The sequence below is a fragment of the Schistocerca cancellata genome, chromosome 7 (assembly GCF_023864275.1).
Source record: "Schistocerca cancellata isolate TAMUIC-IGC-003103 chromosome 7, iqSchCanc2.1, whole genome shotgun sequence".
In the NCBI taxonomy this organism is placed as follows: Eukaryota; Metazoa; Arthropoda; class Insecta; order Orthoptera; family Acrididae; genus Schistocerca; species Schistocerca cancellata.
Genome location: NC_064632.1, coordinates 324,031,608 through 324,047,522, shown reverse-complemented (window position 1 = coordinate 324,047,522; position 15,915 = coordinate 324,031,608). Strand labels below are relative to the sequence as shown.

Here is a 15,915-nt window from a genome sequence, read left to right as displayed (position 1 = left end):
TCTGGAGTTAATATGTCTTTAAAAATTGCAAAACGGTGGGTAGAGAACAGAGTAAATAATTTCCACACAAATTAAGAATATGTCATGCAATCTAAGATCTTTGGTTCGTATACACCATGTGTTGAGCACGTGGTGAAGTTGTCAAAAACATTTGGGTATGTAGTGTGTGCTGCGTTTTGTTGTGGATTGATATCTAGACAACAATGGCAGATACTGGATTCAGGGATTGTTGTTCAACTAATTTGATACTGTTAATTGAAAAGCTGTGTCCTGAAACAGCAAAAAGCGTTTTTACTGATTTTCTTCGCTATTCGAGATCATATTTGTGTTCGCAAAATGTTTTTAAGCCTAGTGACAGCTGCAAGAAACACCTGGGATTGTTAGCTACAGTCCTCAAAATCGCTCTTACAGAACCAAAACGCGAAGAACATATTCATTTTTCGAATGACGACATTGAAGTTTTCCAGAGCATCATTACAAAATGCAAAACTATACTCGAGACTGAAGAAGAAAACTTTGAATTAAAACCAGTTGTGATTGACGTGTTGTCATATTGCCTTGTTTTGCTACCAGATGACAAAATAATTGCCCATGTATACGAAATGTTGTTGTTTTGTGAAAATAAACTCTCTTTTTCTGCTAGTGAATCCGATTTTGGTGATATTTCTATGCCAGGAAATTTTTTGACAGCCTTGTACCTTTTAGAGGCCATTATTCAAATCTTGTATATTTTAAAGCAAAATTGTTTGCCGAATAGGGAAAAGATGAGAGACAAATTTTTGAGTCATTTCAGTATCCACATGTTAGTTGTAAGACTTCTTACGAACTCTAGTTACGCTGTAGTAGTGCACACACTGAATTGCATAGTTCCAAAACTCCTGAAATTTGTTAACAGTGTCGACCTTCTTAAGCAGGTGTGGACACAATTGTCCATAAGATACTGTTCAGTAGCATCTGTTGATTCTCATTTATCTGTCCCATTTCTGATACTGTGTTCACTGTCCAATATGTATTTGCCATGTTCAGAGTCTACTGATTCCTACTCACTCACTCAATACAGTGATTTTTGGAAACTTTGCCAGATAGGTTTAATGCATTCTGACTTATCGGTGAGGAAACAAGCTCTCTATTTAACTAAAAGAGCAGTAGATATAACTTTTCAAAGAGATAACTGCAATAGTGAGAATCTTCCAGAATCACTTGTGTGGAGAAGTTGTCAGATGAGGTCAGATTTTTTGAAACTGTGGCATGACTTGTTCTTGATATTGGAAACCTTGGAAGAAAAACAAGTTCACTTAATAAAACCAGTGCTACCCATGATTCAGAGATTGTCCACAGGTACGTCGGAGTGGCATAAGTCGTGGACTCTGTGCGTATTTCAGAGATTACTGAAGCATGACAACAACACAGTTGTGATGTGGGGTGTAACCCATTTCATTAATCTAAACTTGGTGTACTTCACTGCTTTGGGTGATATTTGCACCAATATGTTATTTGTTAATTTCATGGATGCAATAAATAACACTGCTTTGTATGCCACTAGAGATAGCACACTAAAACTGTCTGATACAGCAGAAAGCTTGGTGACACTGTTTCATGCAATATGTCAATTGCATATTAACAACTGTCGTTTATATTTTGGTAAGTTTATAGAAGAATTGACCAAAAGATCTTGGGGTCCAGTACCTATGTTTTATATAACAAAGGCACTAGCATCATCACCTATAACACCAGTATGGAGTGACACTCATTTGCTGTTGTGTGGAAAATTAGCCAGAAGTGCTATTGTAAATCAGAATGTATACATTCGGGCAGCTATTGAGTGTTCATTGCTTGAGTGTGCTATTAAATTTGCAGACCGGAAGCTTATCACAGTGAAAAGTGTTTGTCATTTTCTAAATAGTTTCAGTTCAAAATTATCACTGAAACGAGGTACTTTCATATGGAATGAAATTGTGAATTGGCTAAAATCATTTATCACAAAAGCTGATGCTCAAGATTTTGTCATAAAATTTGCATTCACTTTCGTGGACAATATGACTTTGAGTGAAGAACAACAAACGGATATTTCTGTTAAGGCATTTGGGAGGATGGTAGTTCTGCTTTTGGAGAGTGAATGTTTGACGTCAGCTGAAGTTAAGGGTAACTCTGGAGACATTGTGGCAGAAGTGTTTAGAGACACATGGAAAAGGCTTTGTAACATTGACAGTAATGGTGATGATTTGCAAGCTATCAGTATAAGTCTTTTAGCCACTATGTTGGAAGAATGTGTGAGTATAAAAGTTGATCCTAATGACAGTGTGAGAACACCACTTGCAGAAATATTTCAAGGTACTGTTCATGATATATTTTTACTCATTAGTAAGAAAATCACAAATTTGTTAGGGTTACAGGACATTCAAATAGTAAATAATTATTTACTTGCATTGAAAGCTTTCTCTGAAGACCAGAATATTCTCCCACTCATAGAGCAGCACGTTTATCTGCTACATAATGCAGTGCTACAAATTTATGAAAGTAAAGCTAAAATTGGATCAGGTTTGAACATGTTTTTTGCTATGAAAGTTATCGAGTGGGTATCCAGTTGTCTCAGAAATCATATGTCTTGTTCCCACAATGATTCAAAAAATGAAATTATGTATAAACAGTGTTTGTTCATTGAAAGTCTAGTGCATAGTGGTGAATTAGACATTCCTATATATAAAAGATTTGATGAAATAACTGAAGTCAGTAATCTACGACTTCGAGGCAAATTGGCATGTGAATACACTTCTGCTCTTTGGAGTACAGTGAGTTTGTGTACAGAAATTTCTCATCAAACAAATCTTTATGTCAGCCCATTTAAGTTTGTTGATAAATCATTGCTAGAAACAGCTATAAATGCTATAGAAACTGGTGGCAGGGGAGTGTGTATACCTGTGATGAACACTATGAGAATAATATTTCATGACTGGTATGACAAAGAAATATTGTGCGACATTGGCCGATTTCTGTCAATATGCTGGATGAACATATTTGAAATGAGGTGGACAGAATACTTCTGGGGCACAACAGAGGTTTTTATGAAATTAACATTCCACCCATCATTTCTTCAGGAAAGAAGAATGCATCCTTATATACTGCAGGTACGTTCCATTAAATTTTAGAATTTTGTTTGTCATTTGACCATTTAACACAATAGTGTGGGACATGTAAATACATTATATAGATATTTACACATGTATATATGTTAACAACATGTACAGTCTACCTTTAAACTCTGTGAAAGGGATCTCTTAAGATTACTTCCAGCAACCTCCATGTAGAGTGTCAAGTTAGACTGTACACATAGGATATGGCTGTGAAAGCTGATGCTAAGGAATGATGGGGTTGGAGTTCAGGGACATCCTTAATTACTTCATAATAAGCGTTAAAGGAGCCAATCAGAGTAGATCCCAATGGCCAACCCAGACATTCAGACAATGCAGGGTTTAGTACCCATGAAGGCAGTAAACTTGATAGATCACTTTATGAATATGTAAGAATATTCTGATAAACTGTAAATAACGTGGGAGTAAAGGAGACTACTGACCAAATAACAGAAGCGTCAAGTTGTATACAGGCACATACAAAACAGAAAGAAAACTTGCCAGCTTTCAGAATCATCCTTTGTCAAGTTGGTGTACTGCAGGTGATGCAGAGACATGGTTTGTGTTGGTGGGGTGGTTGACAGGTCAGAGGAAGGGGAAACAGTGGGGTGGAGTATGTAGGAATAGTCAGTTAACAGAGGTTGAGGCCAGGAGGGTTGTCGGAGCGAAGGACATATGCGAGAATCACTCTGTTGTACTTAGTTCAGAGAAGCTGCTGGTAGAGGGAAGGATCCGGACAACCTGGGTTATCTAGCTGTTATTGAAAGTGTGGTGCTATGTTAATGTTGTGCCACTGAGCCGTCAACTTTGTTCTTGTGCACAGGTAGATGGCGGCATCGCAGAAGTGTACGATTCCATCTATCTCCTTTGACCCATAACATCGTTAACATGGTGGAAATGGCTACTTTCAGCATATACAGAATGGCGACAATGATGTTACTACATCCACATGCCAACAAATGTGAACAAAAATAAAAATGACACAATAACGTCTCACACCAAAAATAAAATTAAAGTAACAGGACAACTAGAGGAAAATTGGGGGTTTAGGGCAGGGAAAAGATAAATATACAACAATACAAAAACCCTCACCATCCCAAAACAAATAATATACCAAAATAATTTAAATTGCAGCATTCTGCTACACCAACAAAAGCACAAGAATCGGACATTTCCCTTGACCTGTATATCTCAACTATAGCTACCAATACCAAAAAAATACAACCCCAGAAAGTGGAATCGGGCATTTCCCTTGGCATGTATAGCTCAACCGCAGCTATTGAAAAAAAAAATAATAATAAATAAATAAAAAAATAAAAAAATAAAAACAACCAACACCTACAACTTCGAAAAGTCGAACCAGAATTCCATCAACTCGGAGACCCAAATACTTCATGTTCACTACATCAATTAAAACACAACCAACCCACCATAAATATACAAAACATCACAATTATTATAGAATAAAACCAAAATAAAAATTTCTTACCAACAAAAGCCTCCAGCAATACCACCTAGGCGGCCGGCTGTTGAGGCCAAATGGTTCTAGGTGCTTCAGTCTGGAACCGCGCTGGTGCTACAGTCACGGGTTTGAATCCTGCCTTGGGCATGGATGTTCGTGATGTCCTTAGGTTAGTTAGGTTTAAGGAGTTCTAAGTCCAGAGTACTGATGACCTCAGATGTTATGCAGGCATGTGCACGCACTTGCGCGCACGCCACCACACACACACACACACACACGCATGTGCGCGCGTGTGCCAACAATGCCACTTATACATACTTATACAGCATTTACTTGCAAACCAAATGAACAATGCACAACAGGCAACAATTGTAGCTCTGAGTGCCATACTGCCTTTTTGCCAGTTTAACAAAAATGAAGAGTAATAGCTCGAGTGGTTGCAACAGTATGAAGTGCACATCATTGCTCACTAAGTATCAGGTGCTGTTAAGCTACATTACATTTTGTCAACTGTAGGAAGTGCAGTTTTTCATCTCAATCAGAAATTGTTCCCTAACACCACTCTGAGTGAACTTTCCTATGATCATGTTCTAGGTTCTCTAACTAATTATTATGACTGACAAGTGAATGTGGTGGGAGCTAGGTACTAATTCTTTTGTTGCAAGAAAAGGTCAGAACAAACTTGTCACAATTGGGTAACATATTTGTAGGGTATGACGAGATAATGCAAATTCAGATGCGCTTGTGGTGCTTTATATTCAGATGTTGTGCTGCGTGACACCATCATGTACAGTGTTAACTGATGTCAAACTTAGAGAACAGATTTTAAAACAGTCAGATCCATCATTTCAGCACGTAGTGCATATTCTAGATCAGTATGATTCCAGTGCCATATTAGCCAATGAATTTGAGCAGCCGCCAATTTGTCCAGTTGAATCATCCCTTGCTCATGACCAGCCCAGTAGGCAGCAACAGTATGTGCGCACCAAGCCATGTAAACAGTCTCTAAACAGGCGAATGGAATTAAGTCATGCCCTCAGTGCTATTCATGGCACAAACACCAAGACTATCCGTCCAGACAAGCACAGTGTATGCTTGTGCCAAGGAAGGTCACATACAATCAGTATGGTTGCAACGGAACAAACATAGGAATTCTGCCCACTCACAAAAATCTAGTTGCAAGGCTCATGTAATCAATACTGTGTATTCCACACCTGCTCCAAGCATTAGCAAAACTCACAAGCAAACAGTTTCTTCAGTGCCATGCCAGTCCAATACACTTTTCGTTCATTTGCATCGCTCGCATGCGAGAACTGTGACGTTCACTGTGCTACAATCGCGCAATTGTGAGAACATACTTGGCCTTGAATCATTTGATTCAGGACAATGTGTTGTCAGTGACTGCATTCAATGCCAAAGACAGTGTAGCTAGCTTGCTCAAAAATTTCCTGAACTCTTCTTTGAAGGTTAAGCAAGGCTAGCAATTTTGTTGCCCATATTATTATGAAAGATATGGCTCAGCCAAAATTTTGCCAGGCCAGACCTATTCCTATTGCATTATGAGACAAAGTGGCTGCTGAACTTAAAGAATTGCAAGATAGAGGAGCTATTGCACCTGTACAAGCTAGTCAGTGGGCAAGTCCACTGGTTTTGTTCCCCAAACCTTCCAGTTGCAGTCGCATCAGTGTTGAATTTAAGTCTACAGTCAACCCACAAACTGTGAGTGATACTTATCCATTGCCATGCCCAGAGAATCACATGGACAGATTAGGTGCTGGACGCTACTTTTGAAAAATTGATTTGTGAGGCGCCTATCTTCAAATACCACTAGATGAACAATCTCAAACCGTGTGTTTTGTGATCACTCATTTTGGCTTGTTTAAATATTTGTGTTTGCCTTTTGGCAGTGCTTCTGCACCCACTATTTTCCAATGGTATTTGGAACAGCTGACTGCTCAAGTACCAACCTGGTCAAACTATCTGGATGATATTGTCATAGCATGTCGTGCATCTGAAGAACACATTGCAGATCTGCATGTTTTTTTACATGTGTTATCTGTTGCAGGACTAAAGTGTAGTCGCACAGAGTGGCTGCGCGGTTTACGGAGGTTTGAGTCCTCCTCAGGCACGTGTGTGTGTGTGTTTGTGTGTGTGTGTTTGTGTGTTGTTGTTAGCATCAGTTAGTTTAAGTAGTATGTAAGTCTAGGGGCTGATGACCTCAGCAGTTTGGTCCCTTTGTTAAACCTAAATTGCAGTATCTTGATCACGTCATAAACAGTCAAAGTGCACATCCTCTTCAGTCACATTTGTTAGCCATACAAGACCTGTCAGTTCCTCGCATTGTCACAGAGTTGCAGTCAGTCTTAGGGAAAATGAACATTGTATTCGGTTCATACCAGACGCTGCACAAATAGTAGCTCCATTGCATCACTTGTGTCACAAGGACATTCCCTTTGTTTGGGCAGATGAGTGCCGAGAAGCTATGCTTCGTGATCGATGCTGGGTTCACTTTGATCTGACAAACCTGTTGTGTTCCAAGTTGACACTACTTCTTGCAGAATTGGTGCAGTGCTTTTGCAGAGAATTGATGATAAATACAGATCTATTGCTTTTGCATCAAAATTATTGTCCAAAACTCAGTGTAACTATTCACAAATACAGAAAGAGGCACTGGCTATTGTGTATGGTGTCACCAAATTCCACCACTATTCGTATGGCAGAAAATTTTGCTTAGTAATGGATCACAAGCCATTGCAGTCCTTGGTTCATCTGATGAAGCCGGTCCCTGTACGAGCTGCCCACAAATTGCAAAGATAGGGTTTGTTGTTGTCTTAATACCAGTATGAGATCGTGTATCATCTGACAGCTCAACATGGTAGTTTGAACACACTTTCATCTTCCGATTGGCCCTCATACAGACTTTGACACTTCTGCTGCATCTTGTTGTCGCATCGATATTCAGGATTCTGAATTTCTTCAATCTTTTCCTCTGAGTTATAGGAAAATTGCACAGGCCGTATCAGCTGATTCCGATTTGAACATTTTGCTACACCACATTCGCACATCTTGCCCTCGCTCATTGCATAGCATAAAGAACTCTGTAGTGCACCAATACTTTGCATGTCGGCATAGCCACACTACACAGCAAAGAGTGGTCCTTGTTCAGAAAGACAGTGGACAGTCACATGTGTTGATCCCTAAAGCTTCGCAAAAAGAAGTGTTGCAGTTACTTCATCGAGGACACTGGGGGATTGTTCGTATGAAGCAGTTAGCGCCTCGGCACTGTACTTGACACGATATGGACACTCAAATAGAACAGATGACGTCACAGTGTTACGCATGTGTGGAAAATCAGTCCACTCTGCCACAAAATTTCTCTGCTTGCCTGATGTCATAGTGTCGGACAACAGTCCTCCGTTCATATCAAATGAAATTTGAAACATTCTGTGAATGCAATGGCATACAGTGCCTTACAAGTGCACCATTCCATCCACAGTCAAATGGCAAAACGGAACATTTTGTCAGAACCTTCAAGCAGCAAATGGCCAAACTTCACACCGCACACACCAGGGATCAAGCATTGCAACTGTTCCTCACCTCTGGTCGTTCGCATCCACAAGATGGACTTTTGCCGGCGGAATTGCTTCACATTCACCGCTATTGGACACTGCTCCATCTGCTCTACCCTCCTCAGCATCTGGTGCCAACGGAAGGCTGCAAGTATCGCTTCGCGCCGCATGATATTGTGTGTTACAGGGTTTTTGGCAGCAGCAGACGGTTGGTGCAGGCGAGATCCTTCATCGACTTGGCGCATACATTTATCTCATTTTAGGCCCAGATGGATTGCAGCACCGACATCACAATCAAATTTGCCACTGTCATGTGCACGGTGATCCTTTTGCATGTCTTCCTCCACATTCATGGATCCCGAGGACAGCATGGCCACAGCGGCTGCCAGAGAGTGTCATCATGACATCACGGATGACCCCATGGAGACGGAGCCTTTGCCTCCTCCACTTCCTCTTGTCCTACCGATGAAGCTTTACCCGCCCACGGTGCAATGGCTGACACCTTCTACAACATGGTATGGGCCTCAGGAGGCGGACGTGTACCCTTCTGGGTATTTTCTGGGGGATATTTCCGCCAGAATGAAGGCTGGATGGTGGGTTACGACCGGAGTCTCATTTCTTCTGCATCCACAGCTTCCGCTCCATCAAAGCGTCCATGCTCCTACCTCCCCTCCTGTTATTGTGCACCATATACGACTATGGTCCGTTGCTTTGGAGGAGGGGGCGAGGAATGTTACGGCATAAAGTCAAGCGCCGGCGCGCCAGGCATGAATGATAGGAAGGGGAAGGCTGTGAGAAGAAGTCAGCCAATCACACGCTGACCAGACCTCCATCCGGGATGACAACACATTGGCAGCAACGCCTATGTGAAGACGACATAAGCGCCGCGACCGACTGGTGACCGCCCAGTTCAATAGCAGCTTCAAGACTAGCCACTTTGATAGTGGCATCAGTGCTAGTCACTTCGCTTGTATTCTGTATGTAGCACAGACTTGGAATTGTCTATGCTGAAGAAGATTGATTATTTCGTATGTCGCCCTTTGCTTGCAACACATCTGTGTAATTGCCAAAGTAAAGTATTATAATTTTCTTATTTCAATAACACTCATTAATATGACTTGTTTTGGTTGTTTATCTAACGAACTGAGTATACAGGCTTCCTAGACACTACACATTGGATGATTTCTGCATGCGATCAGGCATTCACCATGTTTGCTCTCCTCTCTTTCAACCCCAGTCTAATGAGGAGGCCGAGCAAATGGTTCGCAGATGAAAAACTTGTCTGCATTATTTTCCCATCAAGGAGGCATTAATGCTATTCTGATGGCTTACTGGATGGCTTTCATTGGTCCCTGTTGTCCCACAGAGCTTCCCCATGAGTGCCAGCCGTGGACGCTGCTCCATGACCTTCATCCGGCTTCTTGCCCACCGTCATGTTATGCTGTACCACACTTCCTGCCGGGCAGAGTGGGCACATGGTTTTGGTTAGCAACCCCTGTTAGTTACCAGCAATCATTGTATGTCAGAATGGCCGCCATGTTTACACTCTCCAGACAAAATCAGCTCCGAGCCTGGGTGGGCACCCACCCACCTGTTCCAGCCGTACCACCACCTTTGCTGGTTCCGCAGTCACTTTGTGCTGCCTATTCACAGGTGTTCCAGCCTCAGTGTCCACCTGTGTCAGTGCCACCGTATGAGACTATGGCATCACAGGCTCCGACAGCAGCTCTGTTGCCCCTCCAGCCATTGGACATGCCCCTTGTCGATTTGATGTCTCCTGGGTGACCTCAGCCTGCGGCGGAGCCACCTCCACCTTCCTGCCTGCCACTGGACATTGATCCCAGCTTGGGCTGCCCGTTGACAGTCCTGTCATCTCTTGCTCCTCTGGGGTGTCAGGGCGCTCTTCGTGCTGGCCACTTTCGCCCATATTCCAGTGTCACCACAACCAGGAATTGCTCTCCTCCCTTGCCTCTGAGGCCTCCTTGGATTTGAACAACATCTTTACATCCCAGGCATCCTTTTCTTGCCTGGGGTATCAGTGACGCTCCGCCCCCAAAAGGGGAGGCATGTAGTGAACCATGTAAGATTACACACTCACAATCTGGGTGTGCAGCTGTACGGCACACCACAGAAATTGCAATATACTAGCACCGGCAGAGGCCTTCAATCTCGGATGCACAAGCAGCCGATGGCTTATAGAATCAGGCCTGGCTAGCCTCGCTCTCAATCATACATTGACAATCAGCCCATGTGTCTTGGAATAGTAGTGCAGTCACTCTGTGGCAAGTGCTTTCGTATACCTGTTTTCTTCAAGTAATAAAATGTTGTATTTATTGTTATATGTGTGTTCTTGTAGTCAGAACAAATGTAATTCTCAATAAAGAACTTGAAACATTGGGCTCTGGAAAGGAGCATGTAAATACTGTAGCTTAAGTTTGAAAATGTACTTGACCAAGCACTGGAGATATATATACCCATTAGAACAGTTCGTGATGGATGGGCCTCCATGGCATAAAATCATTGTAAAGAAAATTCTAAAGAAACAGAGGTAAAAGGTGTAAAATAAAGTAAGCTTTAAACAGACAGATAGTGAATGAAACACATTTTTTTTTCCTCTAGAGGGCAACTCTTGAAGCCATGAATTACTCTCTTAACGTACTCTTGTTGAAAGATGTGTTACAATCCCAAAGAAAATCGCTTGTGTAAAAGCTGTTAGTGGTACCGAATTTAATGTCCAGACACCCGTGGATAATACAGGAACTGAAATTGTGGGTAATAAGCAAAAGCAGAAATACTGACCTTTGTTTTCAAATTTTCCTTTATAAAGGAAAATCCAGAAGTATTAGTGCCTGTGATGTTGAGAAAGAGCTGAAATTGCTATAACTGAACAAGGCTTCAATGCACGATGTAATCCTTATCAGATTCTATACAGAAATTTAGCTGAGGTAGCACCTCTTTTAATCAAAATATATTGTAGATGCCGTGAAGGAAACATTGTGCCCCATAGATGGAAGAAAAAAAAGAAGGGTAGCAGAAAGTGACCCACAAGCTTACTATACAATTCCCTTGGTAGCCATCTGATGCAGGATCTTGGAACATATTCTACTCTATACTTTACATCTATACTTTGTAAACCACTGTGAGGGTACTTCCCACTGTATCAGTTAGTAGTGTTTCTTCCTGTTCCATTTCCACACGGAACACAGAAAGAATGATTGTGTAAATGCAGTAATTATTCTAATCTTATCCTTATGAAACATGTGTCAATAATATGTAGGTGATTGTAGTAAATTCCTAATCATAATTTAAAGCCGGTTCTTGAAACTTTGTTAATAGACTTTCTTAGAATAGTTTACGTCTATCTTCAAGAGTCTTCCAGTTGAGTTCCTGCCATTTGTGCTGCCTTTCTCTGTATACATTCGGTACCCCCCGCCCTTAGTCCTATTTGGTACTAGTCCCACACACTTGAGCAATATTCTAGAAGCAGTCACATAAGTGATTTGTAAGCATCTCCTTTATAGACTGATTGCACATCTCCAGTATTCTACCAATAAACCAGTTGTAGAATATTGCTCAAGTTTGTGGGTCCCTTACCAAACAGGAATATTAAAGGTAGACAGAGAAGGGCAGCACAAATGGTTACAGGTGTGTTTAATCTGTGGATGAGTGTCACAGAGATACTGAAGGACTTAAACTGGAAGAATCTTGAAGATAAGTGTAAACTATCCCAAGAAAGTTTCAAGAACTGTCTATAAATGATGACTTCAGGAATATACAACAATCCCCTATGTATTGCTCCCATAGAGATTTTGAGGATAAGATCAGAATAATTACTGCTTGCACAGAGGCATTCAATCATTCTTCCCACATTCCATACAAGAATGAACAGGAAGAAACCCTAATCCCTCTGCCATGCACCTGAAAGTGGTTTGCAGAGCATAGATGCAGCATTCCACCTGCTTTATCCACAACTGAGCTTATGTGATCATTCCATTTCATATCCTTACAAAGTGTTACCACAGGTATTTCTTTCAGGTGGTACTTCATTAAAGATAACTGCATCATCTGCAAAAAATCTAAGGTTACTATTAATAATTCAGAGCTCAAACATAATGAGGTATCGAGAACAGAATAACATCTTCCACGGCAACCAGAATGAATTCTGAAAATATCAGTCGTGCAAAGTTCAATTTGTGCTTTTCTCACATGAAACACTGGTACTGGAAGCTGTGGGTCAAGGTTATCATGCAGATGCAGTACTGCTTAAACTTCCAAAAAATAAGTGGATTCAGTAGCACACCTACTCTCGTAATTGAAAATACAATCATTTGGGATATGAAGGAAAATTTATGACAGGACTGAGCATTTCTGGCTAGGAAGGATGCAGCATGTTATTTTGGATGGAGAATTAGTTAGTTGTATGTTCATGGATCATTTTGCATAACAGGTTGTCATAATGATCCTGAAAATTAGGTGAATACCATATGGTAGCAGAATGTAAATTTTGTGGAGGTAATGATTTGGCTAACTTCCTTGCTGGTCTGTATGTTTTAGAAGGTTGGATCTGAGTGGTCAAATTTTACTAGCAAATTTCTCATTATTGTTTAGGTAGTAATCCTTTTGGTTTAATCTGTCAACATTTTATTGGATTATGAAATCAAGTCTGCAGTTTTTACTGTAGTACTTTTCTTTCATTTTTCATGTGTGCACTTAAATATTTTTAAAATTGTATTTTTCAGTACGCGCAGCAGATAATGGAACTTGGAGAGTCTATGTCAGGTGTTTGTAGTCTTCTAATGCTTACTATACAGAATATCAATCAAGACCACAAACTTAATTTTGTTGATGTATTACCGGAAATCCTATTAGAAGCACTGCTTTATGGACCTTCACACAGGCGAGATCTGAGGTTAGAAATTTTATGTTTGAAATATGAGCTGTGCAAAATTCTTCTTTAAAGATTAACTTTTCATTTCAAAAAAGGAGTATGCAATAATTGAAACTTAATGTACAGTGTTTACAACAAAGCTAATTTTGAATATTGCACATCTTGCCATAAGTAGACAGTAGTTTCTTTACTCACAATCAGCTGTAAAGACTGTAGTGAAACGGTTGTTCTAAGCCAAAATAAATGAGTCAATATCTAGAAAGTTATTTGTGTCTTACTATTAAAATAAAACATGCAACGTTTTTGGAAGAAACTGTTTTATTTATTGACTACAGGCTTACATATTCCTGACACTGTAACAGTGTGGGGGGCGATCTGCAATAATATGGCCTCTATTTTTATAAAGTAACTTTTTTTTTAAGAAAATTGTAAAGAGTTTTATATAATATTGAAAATTATACTATCAAAAATCAGGAGACGTAATTTAGTTTCTCATCTATACCTTATAGTAACAGGCATGAAGCTAAAACTTTATTATATGCAAGAGCAACATTGATATTTAAAGGTGCAATTATCTATGGCATGATTAAAACTAACACACAAAACATATAAATTATTTACCCACAACCACATGGAGAGAGCTTACACTTATTATAGTGTCCTGTGTTGTTTTATTATCAAAAAGGAACGATGTTTATATGAGTTTTTTATTACAATGTGTCACTCGATGTCTAGGTGATTTAAAGTATCATTCATCGATTAGAAAAGACAGCCATCTAAATGTGATAGAAGAATGCATCAGAATCCAGACTACAGACTTGTCATGTATAGACCTACTCTAAGAATATCATGTTGTTGAGAAGTGTAGTAACCATTTCTTTCAGGTTATCATCACTGTGATAACATCTTCCTCACTACATTAGGTAATAATTAGGATAAATCCGAACTGAGCAGCATAGCAAATGGTTGTAGCCATTGTTACTACAGCTGCATTTTTGCAACAATGTGAAGGTTCAGAATGAGATTTTCACTCTGCAGCAGAGTGCGCGCTGATACAAAAATTCCTGGCAGATTAAAACTGTGTGCTGGACCGAGAGACGAGATACTGGCAGAAGTGAAGCTGTGAGGACAGGGCGTGTCGTGCTTGGGTAGCTCAGATGGTAGAGCATTTGCCCGTGAAAGGCAAAGGTCCCGAGTTCGAGTCTCAGTCCGGTAGACAGTTTTAACCTGCCAGGAATTTTCCATGTGAGGGTTATTGTTGTCATGAAGGAACAATTCCAGAATTCAGTAAATGTCCTTGATTTGACCATGAAATTTCATTATTTGTGCTATGAATACTATTTATTAGATCATTGCCAAATTTTTTGAGTTGCCACGGTTTTCATTAGTTCTGGAGCACGCACCTCTCTTTGTAGAAATAGAAAATGTGTTAAATATTTATTGACGAAAGATATATTGTTATGTAAATCTTTATGGTGCTCAGTCACCGCAGCAACCAATGGACATGCATGTGGTAAGTCATGAGCGTCATATGACCATAAACGTTTACACGACAATACAACATTGTCTAGAAATACACCATACATGTTTTCTGTTTCTATGTAGGGAGGCATATGCTCTAGACCTAATTAAGATTGTGGCAATTCAAGATTAGATTAGATTAGATTAGACTAGACTAGGTTCACTTTTAGTTCCATAGACCCAAAAAGGTGACGATTTTCGTGGGTGTGCAACATGTCATAAAGAATGTCTTTTTATTCTAGAAAATTGTAAATATGTGAGGAAAAACATAAAAGAACATGAGCATAATATCAGGCAAAAAGACAAACTCCATGTTCAGTCAGTATGGACAACAGCTTATAAAACCTCCAGTACAAATAGCATAAGACAAATGTACAGTAGTCTGCCACATAAAATTAAAGTTATTTCTTCATTTTCTCTGTTTCACAAATCCCTAAGGGTAGAATTCTTAAACCACGTGAAGTACAACAGACATGAAGCAAGATTACGCAAAAATTGCTACTGCTGCTAAAGCAAGATCAAGTATAATTAATTTATTGTACTATTTAAATAAATGTTGAAGTTATATGTTGCGTGCGCGCGTGTGTGTGTGTGTGTGTGTGTGTGTGTGTGTGTGTGTGTGTGTGTGTGTATATGTGCGCGTGTCACGCAAATGACATCCAACAATCTGTAGAGATTTACTGGATGAATAAATAAATAGAAAACACAATACTTACCACCCTCATCATTTGTCAGTGAATACATTACAGTAAACTGGAACTGCCAATGTTTACAGAATTAATACACTGTCAGAACGAAAAATAGTTATGCACTTTTAATAAATTTATCATACACAAAATACCTAATCTTGACTGTTGTGACCAAATGCTGTCAAAACTGAAATCTGACAGACATTTTTACTGAAGATGGTCTAACAGTCCTTGTTTAGATATTCATCTATAGAGTACAAGGAGTTGCCTAGCTTTTATCAACATCAAATGGTACACTGCATATGTACAATGAAACTGTAATGATTACAGGTATTTGTACAATACATAAGACACATTCTTATGAATACGTCATTAATTTTCAACAAAATTACGATAAGATGTTTACTGATTTCTATTTACATAATTTCACAAAGCATTTGTTGTTCTTCTTGTAAGTATGGTACACTTCTAATGTGTAGAAAGGGTGTTTTACTAAAAATTTCTTAAGCTGATATTTCAGTTTAATTGTAGGAAGAGCCATGACTGCACTAGGCAGTGCATTAGCTAATTTTATACCTGCATACTGAGGCCCCTTTTCATAAAGTGTTGTTCTGTGGCTGCCAATGTAAAATCTTTCTTTATTTCTAGTATTGTACTG

The 15,915-nt window shown here is 39.7% G+C and overlaps 1 protein-coding gene across 2 annotated transcripts in view; it reads left to right on the top strand.

Moving 5' to 3' along the window:
• Nucleotides 1-117: 117 nt before the first annotated feature.
• Nucleotides 118-15,915, top strand: part of LOC126091897 (probable methyltransferase TARBP1) — a 112,044-nt gene continuing 96,246 nt past the window's right edge. For both annotated transcript variants that reach the window (XM_049907196.1, XM_049907195.1), the window contains exons 1-2: nt 118-3,125; nt 12,899-13,068. In XM_049907196.1, coding sequence (XP_049763153.1) covers nt 204-3,125; nt 12,899-13,068 — 3,092 coding nt within the window. In that variant the 5' untranslated portion in view covers nt 118-203. The remainder of the gene's footprint in view (nt 3,126-12,898; nt 13,069-15,915) is intronic.